At 37.1% G+C, this 13,415-nt stretch overlaps 2 protein-coding genes across 2 annotated transcripts; one reads left to right on the forward strand and one right to left on the reverse strand.

Moving 5' to 3' along the window:
• The first annotated feature begins 432 nt into the window (after nucleotides 1–432).
• On the forward strand, nucleotides 433–2,191 carry LOC137722516 (aldehyde oxidase GLOX). The gene has a single exon (XM_068461531.1). The coding sequence runs from the start codon at nucleotides 495–497 to the stop codon at nucleotides 2,100–2,102; it is 1,608 nt and encodes a 535-aa protein (XP_068317632.1). The 5' UTR covers nucleotides 433–494; the 3' UTR covers nucleotides 2,103–2,191.
• A 2,049-nt stretch (nucleotides 2,192–4,240) lies between these two features.
• Nucleotides 4,241–8,712, reverse strand: LOC137723631 (protein NRT1/ PTR FAMILY 5.6-like). The gene is made up of 4 exons (XM_068462827.1): nucleotides 8,466–8,712; nucleotides 6,281–6,498; nucleotides 5,506–6,050; nucleotides 4,241–5,286 (listed from the first exon to the last, which is right to left on the reverse strand). Exons 1-4 carry the CDS (start codon nucleotides 8,605–8,607, stop codon nucleotides 4,422–4,424), a joined length of 1,770 nt encoding a protein of 589 aa, XP_068318928.1. The 5' UTR covers nucleotides 8,608–8,712; the 3' UTR covers nucleotides 4,241–4,421.
• Nucleotides 8,713–13,415: the final 4,703 nt, after the last annotated feature.

The raw sequence follows: 13,415 nt of genomic DNA on the forward strand, positions 1-13,415 counted from the left end.
TATTTCATTAATAGGATTGTCATCTACTACTTAAACCTCGCAAGCTTTACAAGGGAAGTTTAATGAAAAGTTCTTTGTATGGTTCACTTTAATGAAAAACCATATTTTACATTAAAAAGTCAATCATGATAGTAATCACTTTATCTTTTATTTTATTCTCATCGTTAAAATTTAAAATTTTCTAATCATTTTCATTAATTTTCCTTTATTTTTAGTGATAGTAATATCAATACAATATAAAAAAAAGAGAGTATATTTTAATATCAAATTATCAACATTATAAGCAACACATCAACGGTTGATAATGTAACAACATTAGGCGGTCGGACAGATTACGTGAAATCTATGATCGAGGGGACCATATTCAGTGCATTCTTTGTTTGTTCTGCACCTTGCTGTAGCAAAGCACTTCCTTCATTGCTTTAAGTACTAGCTTCACATCACTATACACGGTACACGCTCTCACTACTTTTTATCATCCACTGTCTTTCACCATGCCTTCTGTTTCTCAGCAATGGCTGCTACTGCTTCTAATAACCACAGTACTAACAGTCTTCGCACGTGCCGACTTACCAGGCACGTGGGAGCTCCTCGTGGAGAACGCCGGCGTAGCCTCCATGCACACCGCCGTCACACGCTTCAATACCGTGGTGCTCCTCGACCGCACCAGCATCGGCCCTTCCCGCAAAATGCTCCGCAGGGGCCACTGCCGCAACGACCCCTACGACGCGGTTCTGAAGCGCGACTGCTACGCCCACTCCGTGCTCTTCGACCTCCAGACAAAGCAAATCCGCCCGCTCATGATCCAGACCGACACGTGGTGCTCATCCGGGCAGTTCCTCCCGGACGGCACGTTATTACAAACGGGTGGTGACCTGGACGGGGTGAAAAAGATCCGAAAATTCGTCCCGTGCGAGGCAACCGGGTCGTGCGACTGGGTGGAGCTTGCTGACGTGGAATTGGCCAACGGGAGGTGGTACGCCACGAATCAGATTCTGCCGGACGGGTCGGTGGCTATAGTCGGCGGGAGAGCGGCCAACACGGTGGAGTATTACCCGCCGAGAAAAGGCGCCGTTGCGCTCAATTTCCTTGCTGACGTGGAGGACAACCAAATGGACAATTTATACCCGTACGTGCATCTCCTCCCCAACGGCCACCTCTTCATCTTTGCTAACAACAAAGCGGTGTCGTACGATCACAACGTGGATAAAATCGTGAGGGAATATCCACCGTTGGATGGCGGCCCACGTAATTACCCGTCCGCCGGATCATCCGCAATGCTGGCGTTAGAAGGCGACTACTCAACGGCTGTGATTTTGGTTTGCGGCGGGGCCCAGTACGGCGCTTTCATCGCGAGGATGACCGACACCCCGGCGCACGGCAGCTGCGGGCGCATCGTAGCGACGTCTCCCGACCCGGTTTGGGAAATGGAGGACATGCCGTTCGGGAGGATTATGGGGGACATGGTCATGCTCCCAAGCGGCGACGTTTTGGTCATCAACGGAGCGCAAGCTGGGACCCAGGGCTTCGAGGCGGCATCTAACCCGTGCTTGTACCCGCTTCTTTACCGATCCGACCAGCCGGTCGGCTTGCGGTTCATGACTTTGAACCCGGGAACCGTGCCCCGATTGTACCACTCCACTGCGAATCTCTTACCCGACGGGCGGCTATTAATCGCCGGAAGCAACCCGCATTATTTCTACAGATTCGACACCGAGTTTCCCACGGAGTTACGAATCGAAGCGTTTTCGCCCGAGTATTTGAGTCCGGACCGGGCGAATCTCCGACCCATTATCGAGGGGATACCCGAAACGGTGCGCTACGGCGAGAGTTTTGACGTTTCGGTGTCGGTTCCGCTGTCCGTGGTGGGGGTTGTGGAGGTTAATTTGGGGAACGCGCCTTTTGCCACGCATTCGTTTTCGCAGGGTCAGCGGCTGGTCAAACTGGCCGTTACGCCGTCGGTGCCGGACGGTGAGGGGCGTTACAGGATTAGCTGTGTGGCGCCGCCGAATGGGATGGTTGCTCCGCCAGGTTATTACATGGCATTTGCGGTCAATCAGGGCGTGCCAAGTGTTGCGCGCTGGATACATCTGGTGTCTTGATGTATGATTTTAATTTTTGGTTAAAAAGTTCGTTAATGAATTAAATGTGGATAAGAACCGTAAAGCATTAATTGATATTTTGCTTCCTTTGGGCTGGTTGTTGGTAATTTGCTTGGATTTCAGAGTTACTGGTAAGAAGATAAATGGAAATAGACTAGTTGGACCTATAGAGATAAGAAGCGGGAGAACACTATATACAGGTAAAATAAAATTATAAATTGAGAGCCTCTTAAATTAGGAGTTTTGCACGGTGGCATCACTTGCACATGATCAAGGTCGGCATTGAGAAAAAAATTTGAACCCCTTTAATATAACAACGTAAGCGATTAGATTCCAAAGTGAAACAGGGAAGACTGGTGGTGTCTAATCCATTCATCAGCAAAGGAATAAATCAATGGAAAACGATATTTCTTATTCCCATAGTGGCTGTGAGTCCACTTGTGGCGGATATGAAAATGAGACTGCAGTTCTTTTTCTTTTTTAGGTAATCAAAAGTTTAGGTGGCGGGGAGACTACCCAATCATAGGGTTATAATATACTATAAGTCTCTTCGAGGATTTACAAAAAGGGTCTTAACTTTTTTTTTTTTTTTTTTTGAAAAATTTTATTTGAATTTATACAACTTCACTTTACACTTAACTTAAATCTTAATTGTGAATTGTCTTCTTAACCCTATAGTGTAATTACCATCAAGTACAAGATGAAATAAACACAAAAATCAAAATTTACCAATAAACACACATTCAATAATAACACCCTTACAATCACCAAGGATAACGTTGGAGACAAGTTTTAGTGGTAGTGCCCCGATAAATATATGTCAGAACTGAATCTTTCTTGTTAAGAGGGAATAGCCATCACTTGAAGAGAAAATTGAAATCAAGGATTATTGAAATCAAATAATTGAACTGGGTAATTATACTTGGTAAAATCTCATTGAAACAATAATTTGCTCAGAGCATCAGATGCAAAAGAAACCCACACGATAACCCAATCCAATTTTCTCACAATTCTCCACTAATTCAACCTCTAAATCACTGCACTCTATACGATTGGAAAATGGTAAATTTCTGCAAACTAAAAAATATTTTGAATACATCAACGCTTGGGTTGGTTAGGTGAAGAAAACGAGCAATGCGAAATATACAACAAAAGAAGGATTAAACACGAGACAAATATGTAATATCTATTGTTCTCTTTATGTTTGAATGAGTTGTAGAAAACTGACTTTGCGTTTTTATTTATTAATGGGTGTAAAGATAAACTTACCTATTAAATTGGGTTTGTGAGGGTAGTTTAAGCAATAAATTTGGGTTTAGAGAGATATTGATTGTTTAATTAAAATTTATATGAGTGTAAAGAGTAAGTTGGGTGTAGAAATAAGTCATATGGGTTCAAATAAAATTTCCCTTTTTGTTTTTACAGATTGCCCACTAAAAGAGATCGCCGACAAGGAGATTCGAACCTAGGCCTTAACCTAGGCCTTAGTTTAAAAAAGAGAACGATTCTTATCAACTCAACCAACCCTTTTTGGCTCGAGAGACTTCAATTCTTAGTTGTGCTTGTAACCATTGAAAAAGACCCAAAAAAGAGCATTAAATTTTGTCACTCTAGTGGTATAGAATAGTTGGGACACCATTTTATGTGTCTTTCTGGTGACACATTATAATCATCTTTGGCAGGACGCTTTTATTAATAATTATTAATATTAATAAGACAAAGATAAGTCCTAAGAATGCTACTGTGCACACTTTCATTGTGCAATGTAAGGCAAATATTTTAGAACCCAACTCTCTTATCTCATTCACCTACCAATCTTTGTTTTAGTAGTTGTTATTTCCACTTCGATCAGAGGAAGTCTCAGAGATCCACATGAATACAATTATAATACGTATTTACATTGTGTTTGATACTTAATTATAATTACAAATTTAAACGTATCTTGAGAAAAAAAAGTTGTATTTGTTTTGATCAACTATTATATGAGATGGTTACATAATGCGAGCGAAATGCCTATGTCATTGTTCTCTCTTTCTCTCTCTTAATTATCAAGCAACTCATTACGCTATGCGAAAATATAGAGAGATTGATAATATACACCGATTCCAGGTGAGTTTAAATTGGAATTGGATGGCACCATTTTGTATGCCTTGATATTTCTTTAAATACTGAAATTCAAACCTTTACAAATTAATTTCAAGCACGATTTCACAACCGGTAGTACTTCAAACTTAGAAAGTAGATTATTTTTGGACTTACTAAACGATGGTTCAGTCAATATTGCTGATATTAAACTACAATATATGTGTATATATAATTTCATGGGATCGGGCCTCCATGTTCCGGTTCATCTTCATAGCTATCAGCCACAGCCACCTTCTGCACACTCTTGTAAGAATAACGCTGAGCCACGAAAACATAAACACACAGATTTGCAGCAGCCACGCAAGCCAGGAGCCAATAAAACCTGTCTAATCGACTGCTGTTCAAATCCTTCCCGAACCAACTCTTCCCGACATTGTCCGTGATGTGATCAACGGCCGTGATCAAAAGGCTGCTAAGGAAGTTCCCAGCTCCGATCACACTGAGGTATAAAGCAATGCCTAAGCTTCTCATGGAGTCCGGAACTTGGTCGTAAAAATACTCCTGCAACCCCACAAGAGTAAACCCATCTCCAAACCCAATGATCAAAAATTGTGGTGCCAACCACAATACGCTCATGGAATGCGAACCTTTTATTGGGTCAATTTTGACAAGCCCTAGTCGTTTCTTCTCCGCCAATGCAGCTGCTATCATCGTAGCGACGGAGAAAATCATTCCGATTCCAATCCTTTGGAGGATGTTGATTCCTCTTTCGTTTCCGGTTGTCCTTCTTAGAATCGGGACGAGGAGTTTTTCGTATAATGTGACAGAGACGATCATTCCAATGGCAGCGATTGCATAGATTGAGGCAGGGGGGACCTCAAAACCATTTGCAAACTCTCTGTTCATGGTGGCACCTTGTTTGATGAAGAATGTAGAGGTTTGTGCTACACAAAGTCCAAATGGAAGAGTTGCTAGCCAAATGGGGATCAAGTTTAGAACAAGTTTCATCTCCTCCACCTTGGTCACAGTTACTAGTCTCCAAGGACTTGGTTTCTCGGTCAAGTTTTGCGCACTTATGATTGCCGCCTTGTCAAGAAATCTGAAACACGTGATGCCAAGAAAATCTTGTTCATATAATATTTTTTGCAGTGATTATATTGTACAAAAATAATAGTTTGATAATATAACATGTCAAATTTGACAACATAACATGTCATATTAACATATTAGATATGTCACATGTGAACGTTACCCTTATCATATATAAACAAGGAACATATTGTGTTATGTAAAGAAAGGATATCATCACTTCGCTTACTTGAGCTTCTCGGTGTGGCACAGAAGCCTCACATTGACCTTTTCCGATTTGGAGATTTCATACAATTGAGCAGGGTCAGAAGGGTGAGGCAGACTTCTCTTAGCAATGGCAGCTACAAGAACCTGCAACATTGGTGTCAAGGGGCTTCCGGTTGGTTTCCGATAACGGTAATTCCGCCTTCCAATTATGAAGATAGCAAGTGATACAGCCATGACTGCAGTCAGAACAATATCACCAACACCCCAACTCACATGGTCTTGCACATACACAACCACAGTTACCCCAAGTAAAAGCCCACAACAAAGCCCAAAATTCCACCAATTGAAAAAGGACATCTTTTGCTTCCTTTCTTCACGGTGATCGTCATCGAATTGGTCAGCTCCGAAGCTTTCCAGGGCAGGCTTATGACCCCCAGTCCCTATAGAAACTAAGTAGATTGCAAGGAAGAACACAACTTCATGTATTTTTCTGGGTTCATGACATGTTTTTGTATCACAAGGCCTCAAGCTGGGTAAGAACCAGGACATGCACAGAAGAATCAAACCCTAAAACAACAGAACAGTCATATTCTTAGTAAATTAATAGTTTATAACAAATTAATTTGTTTCAACTGGGCGATGCTATTTGGCACACAAAACGGAGACACTCTCTAATACAAGTGAGGCGCACATGCCAGTCGGGATTACATATATTAGAGATCGAATATGTCAGTAAGTGTTTTAATTTTGTGTGTTCAAATAGTTTAATTGTTCAAACAGTAAACGAAATTAACTACCATGAGGTAAATGATGGATGAAAAAAGAACTGTTTTGAAGCGCCCCAAGTAAGCATCAGCTATGAAGCCTCCAAATAGCGGAATCAGTGTGGTGACACCAGACCAGTAATTGACACTTTTTGCTGCGGTCTTGAGGTCGTCATGCAGTACTCTGGTGAGGTAAAGAATTAAGCTAGTTGCTATTCCAAAGTAGCTCAACCTCTCACTGAACTCGATTGCTACACACACAGAGGATGATCACATACAGTTAAAATTGGAGAAGTCAACTAATTGTTAATTATCAGATAAAATTCAGCTGAAGAATTTGAACCAAAGAAAGAAAACTGGTTCATATAATTTTGTGCCTTTTCATCTGTGATAGTAGCACAGTATTATCCTGATCATATTGGACTGTGATGATTAAAGTTGTATATAATAAAGCTACAAGTATGGAAAATGGACAAGGATTGTCTGCTCTTCCACTTCTCGTGCCCTCCTGTTTGTGTGGTCATGGTTAAGCCACGTCAGCATTTTATATTATTATTTATTAGCCACGTAAACATTTTATATTATTATTTATTTTTATCTTATTATCTCTATAAAAAAACTGATGTGGCTTAACCGTAACCACACAAAACAGGAGAGCACAAGAGGGCACCGGAAGTGGAAGGGTAGACAATCATTGTCCATGGAAAATATGGATAAAATGGCCATTCAAAAGGTAAGAAAAAGATAGATTATGTAGCTTTGGAGTCTCGTACCACTACAGGTATGGCCCTTCGAAAACCTTATCTGGTTTACTTCCCTCTCTAAATTTCATTAAATCAAAGCTATACCAAGGCTATCATGCATAAAAAAAACATAATAGCAAAAGCTATTTCTATACATGCTTAAGTTCTTGTGTTTCTTTACATATATATGTCTTATTGAGGGGAAAGATTTTTCCGCTACATAATATCTCGTACCAATAATAAAATGTTATGCATAAGATTTTCTTAACATATATATCATTGCATTATTACAAAGTAACTATGACTCATGCCATCTAATATATTGTTTCCTCCTGTTAACCTGAAATGGCTGGTAGGCCTTATTTATCGGGGTTTAGGATTTAGCTAGGGAGCCAGTATATAATTTTAGAATTATTAAGATATACCACATGATCTTGAGCATAAAATAGACCCGCATATATATAAAGTTTGTTCTAATTTGATATGTTAGGTCATTAAATTATGAATTAAATATGAGCCACTAATTACGTAGGATAGTGCTATTTATATACCTATTCTTATTTTTCATACACCCTTGTTAATTTTTGGTTATTCATCTTCTTTAATTCATTCGATCTGTTGTCAGAAAATAGAAAAAGGTGTGTAAGAAATAAAAATGGATGTGTAGATAGCACTACTCATTATATATGAGTGAACTTAGAAGTATTTGTGGCTCTAATTAACTGAATTTTCCAAAATATTTGCGAGCACAAAAGCACTAATTCGTAGCTTGGTGACCTTTTTCAGCACTTTGTTGATTACTTGTGTTAATCGGGTAGGATGGCCACTAACCCTAAACGCTATTTACACACACACAGAGTAAGTGTGCTGAGGCTCCGGTCCCTCATCACAGGCACTCTTAGCTCATATGACATATATATTCACGGCCTACATATATATATATATATATATCCACCTTCCGTGGTTCTGCCCGAAGAAAGTGATAATACAATACAAGACAGCAAAGCAACATAAAAGAATACAATATTCGTTTTGTGGACGATATTTTCGTCAACAAGTTATATATTCCTACGATGAAAATATATGTATTTCAATTTCCATTGTACATGAACTGTTTATCATGATCTTTCACGGCTAAAACTTGACAAAAATAATTAAGCCAAAAAAAGAAAAATCTTGCAGAGCATATGACAGAAGCAGCATAAAATATAGGGGTGTGCTATCCATACACCCCAAATTACTTCTCACACACCTCTTGTTCATTTCTGTCTGTTGATCTTCTTCAATTCATTCGATCTAACAGCCGAAAATTAGAAGACTGTGTGAGAAGTAACATGGGGTGTGTGGATATCACACCCCAAAATATAATTGCTCAAGCAAAGTAGCATGAAATTATAGACTTTATTTTTGGCAATCAAGAGAAACTTACGTATTACGGCTATATTTAGTAGTTTGGCATAAATATTATTTCTTACCAACAATAAAGAGAGAGGCTTTCCAAACACCAGTTGAAGCTCGGATAGGAATGTTTCCTTTATGATCCAGGGAAGAATCATAAACCCATTTCTCCTCATCTTCAATAACTTTGCTCGACTTTGCTCCCCTTCTTTCTTCCATCTTCACTAAGAAATTGAACTTCTTGTACTAATATCACTTCCAAAGAAGGAAGCAAAAGTATTTAGGTCAAGGCTGTGTGATTCCTAACAAGATGGAAATCTGGTATACATTTATATGTGCGTTGGTGCAAGGAACATTGACTTTGGTTCTCTTTATATAGGGGAGGGAGGACACTCACTTTTCACATGTTTCTCTTTTTGAAATTCTTCAAGTTACCGTATGACCGATACGTGTCAGTATCGAGACCATATATTTAGTGCATTAATTTATTCAGATTTTGTTAAATTTTAGAGTATCGTCAAATGAGATATCAAAATTGCCACGTAAACACATAATAGTGAAAAATGGCAGCAAGCTCCATCCAACCAAGTTTGCAGTTTCTTACGTGGCGCTAAGTCAATTGAAGACAAAGCCTTTTGTTGTCAAATTTGGCAGCAGTAGTCAAATTTATTTAATAGATGTGATGCAATATATAATAAATATTATTGTGTGTTTCAAATATTTGATTAATTGTCTCAATAATTGATCCGATAAAAAGATGAAAAATTCTAAATATTTGATTGGTTATCTCAGTAATTGACCCCACAAAGAGATGAAAAAAATTATAAAATGACATTATTATTTACCCTATTAGGTGGAGCAAAAAGTTGTGCAAAATATCAAATTGCCATAAGTCATTAAGTATATCTTAATGTTTGAAATTTGATATCTCCCTTGATGATGCTCTTAGTTGTTACGAGAATTTGATTGCATAAAACACTTAGCAAGCTTATTAGCCCTTTTTTATTCATTTTTTTTTCTCTATCGACCTAATGTTATACTTAAGTTGCTTCGAGCCTACTTTGCTAATGAAGTCAAAATATAGACTCAAGATTTATTATGTTTTTAATTTTAACAATAAAAGAATAATAAAGAATTAAGCGAGTTGATCTACACGTAAAACTTGGTGCAAGATCTATAATATAAGTATAGAGTAAAACGTAAATAATAGTACCAATTATTCTCCCACTTTTTCCATTACATCTTTAGTTAACTTGGGAATCTCTCTCAATTTTTTTTTTTTATTATTATTTTTTGGATCAATGGGAATCTCTCTCAATTATGAAATTTATTTTCATCTTGTTTTGGCAAGATTTTTTTATACATTTTTGGCAATAGCTATGAAAGAGGAAATGTCCTTTCAATTAAGTGTTTGGAACAACAGGTGCTATTATATAAATGGTGAGATATTTGTGTTAAAATAATAAATTTAAGTTTGACAACCTATGTGCCACTTTGATATATTTTTTTTTTTGAATAAACGATATTATCTACACTAAAAGGGAGGGAGTGAACTTAGTCTCACAATGTGCTAGCAACAATGTGGTTCAAACTCATGTTTGGAGAGAATCGAATCTAAAATCTCTCACTTACAAGTGATGAGGAATATTACTAGATCGTTATACTAAGTGATTACATCTTTTAAACTATTATTTTATTACATAATCTTTGTTTTATATTTTAAATTATATATTTATACACACACACACTTCATAATAAAATTCATATTAATTAATAATGGAATACCAGAGGCTGTAAAGAAGACGATACATGCCACCAATAAGCCTGACGCAAGGTCTATTATCGGTGCTACCCTGAAGGTTATCCATAGCAGAATAACGGAGAAGCCAGAAGTTCATGGTGCTGCACGTGAAGCTGCCCTTCGTCAAATCAAGATAAGAATCAAGAAGACCAAGGATGAAAAGAATGCCGAGAAGGCAGAAGTACTGAAATCTCAGAAGACTCAAGGCAAGGGCAACATTCCCAAGGGAGGTGCACCCAAGGGACCAGAGCATGGCGATCGTGGTGGCAAGCGTTAGCCACCGTTCTGGTGTACACTTGCTGCGGTGTAGAGTAATAGATAAGACGTGTTTGTTAGTTTGAAGATTTTGTAAGGATTGCAATGGTCACATCAATTAACAATTAATTATAGTAAATATTTTAAAACAATACAAAAATTAATAAAATGCATTTAGTAATAAATTAAAAATTATTTGAAGCATTAAATAACATCAGCTTCAAATAATTTTTAATTCATAATTAAATGCATTTTATTTATTGTTTTAAAACATCTACTATAATTAATTGTAAGATCCCACATCGTCTAAGAGAGTGGATCATGTAAACCTTATATGTATATTCTCATCTCTACCTAGCACGAGGCCTTTTGGGAGCTCACTGATGTTGGGTTCCGTAGGAACTCTGAAGTTAAGCGAGAAAGGGGTCATAGCATTCCCAGGATGGGTGACCCATTGAAAAGTTCTCACTCGCGTGAGTTCCCAGAAACAAAACCGTGAGAGCGTGGTTGGGGCCCAAAGAGGACAATATCGTGCTATGGTGGAATTGAGCCCCCATATTTTAATAATTTGATCTCAATTCCGTAAGACTTGAAAATTCTTTACCGAAACATTGCCTTTATAGTCAGATGAAAAAATAATAATTATAACAATAAATAGAAGAAAAACAAAAGTATATGAAGAAATTATTGGAATAGTTGCACAAAATTCCTTAACACTATGTTTGGATGAGGATAATAAATTTGAAATTTAGACAAGATACAAAATTTATAAATTGATATGCACTAATTCTCTTGTTTGAATTCATAAGCCTAGAAACTTAGAATTTTCTCGTGAAAACAACAAAAAAAAAAAAAAAAAAAAAAAAACCTTAAAATTTAGGACTTCTAATTTCCAAGTTTAAATTTTATGTAAATATGTGTTATTTTCAAATTTTTACGAGTGATAGTTGAAAAATAAAAAAATACAAAAACCTCAATCATGAGGCCACCACCATCACATGTCACCCCCCCTCCCCAAACCCACCATCATGGCAGCCGCTGCCGCCAGATACCATTGTGGCTCTCGCCATTGTCTCCACCACCACTAGCACATTTTCTATCTATTTTCTCTCATTTATATATTAATGACTCAATACAACAACAAATTCTGTATTTAATTATATTCCATTATTCTTTAGGTTACCTTGTCATTTATATTTTATCAATTTAGAATTCCTTAATAATTTTAAATTTCCTCAATCAAACACAATGTAAAGCTCGAATTAAGCTGCTTTTCATCACTCAAGTTCCTTTACTTGCGAATCTTCAACAAAGTTTATCAACTCAAGTCACATTTTACTTTTGTTATCGGTCCCTCACTAGACTTTTCCCTTTTATCTTTTTATTTATTTATTTTTATTTTTATGTTTTTTTGTCTTACAAAGCCCAAGCAGCAACTAACTAAAGATGAGAGGAGGAGGTGACTGAAGTGAGAGGATAGATTTTACACATGGATAAAGAAAGAAGAGAACCACCACATAGGGTGGAAAATCCATCACTACTAAGGATGGAAGAGCCATAAAAATGATGGAGGAAAGAAGAAATAAGAGGTGCCGCCCCGTAGGGCGGCGGAAAAACCAGAGCGAGTTTTGGGGTTTTTTAGAAGAATTTTTCCGATATATTTATAACGTGGTAATCATGAGGTCAGTACATTCTATGGCGTATGAGCTATGGCTCGACTGTGCGTAGGAGAAATATTTCTGTCTTTGTTTAATCTTGACGAATTAGCTCAAATCATAATAGATAATAGCTTAATGGACCACTTTAATCTATTTACTAATCCCCACTCCACCGCTAATGGATCCATTTATCCACGTGACTTTATTAACTGATATTTTAGACAATTAGATGAGTTGCTAAAATTCTGACGTTCTTAAATTGGCCTTGCCGATTCACGATGTGAGTTTCACCGGATCAAACTCCACTCATCAAGAAAGTTGAAGTTGCTTTGTTCTTACATGTATCAAATGGCTACTTGTCTGTTGTCATGCGTGTAATTCATATCCAAGCCGTTGATATGTTAGAGGCGTTGTTTGCCTTACTTGCTATATATCATGGATGTGTAACATCATCTCTCATCATATCATGCATCTCATCATCAAAACAATATTAAATTATAAATAATAACAAATTATCACAATCATATTCTAACAAATTGCACATCAAATCAAGTTAAAGCATTTCCAGTGAGGGGCTCTATATGGGGTTGGAAAAGTGGTGAATATAGCCCATTTTAGAGCTCCGATAAATCTTTGGGGCTTTATAAAAGAATATCTCTCAATAATGGACTATATTTTTTGGGCTTTATATGAGGCTATATATATTTATTTATGTAGTAAGTTGATTAAGCGATGATTTATTTTTATTTTTTGTGTTAGTTTTTCTTAAGTTGATTTTTGGACGTGTTATCTTAAATATTTTATGAACCCTTCAACCTAAAAGGTTCAAATTGTGACAAAATTAGATTTCATCACTTATGAATTGTTTGTTGGATTAGATTCCTTTATCTCAATCTCATCCGTTGAAAGAAACAAACTCCCACTTCACCCTCTGAAATAATTTGATTTTCACATATAACACAACAATTTACCTAGCACCAATTGGTAAATTAGTATCGTACAATTTTGAAAAAAAAGTATTTGAAAATTTCATCCATCAATGCCCATGAACGTTAAATCAATTTGAAATTTTAATTCTTATGGAATTTAAAACAATAATTAATTAGCCAAAATTGCAAGAAAAATAAGTAAGAAAAAAGAATTAAAAATAATAATAAAATGAGAGTATAAGTGTATTCGCAAGTGGGAGATGAGAGAGAACTTTGCTTACATGGGTTGCTACTTTTTTGGTGGGACTCACTATTTTTTAGGGCTAGATGTAGCCCGATTTCATGTTACCTAATAAAGAAAGTTGTTAGCCCCAGTGATGTATC

Source organism: Pyrus communis, chromosome 17, assembly GCF_963583255.1.
Source record: "Pyrus communis chromosome 17, drPyrComm1.1, whole genome shotgun sequence".
NCBI lineage: Eukaryota > Viridiplantae > Streptophyta > Magnoliopsida > Rosales > Rosaceae > Pyrus > Pyrus communis.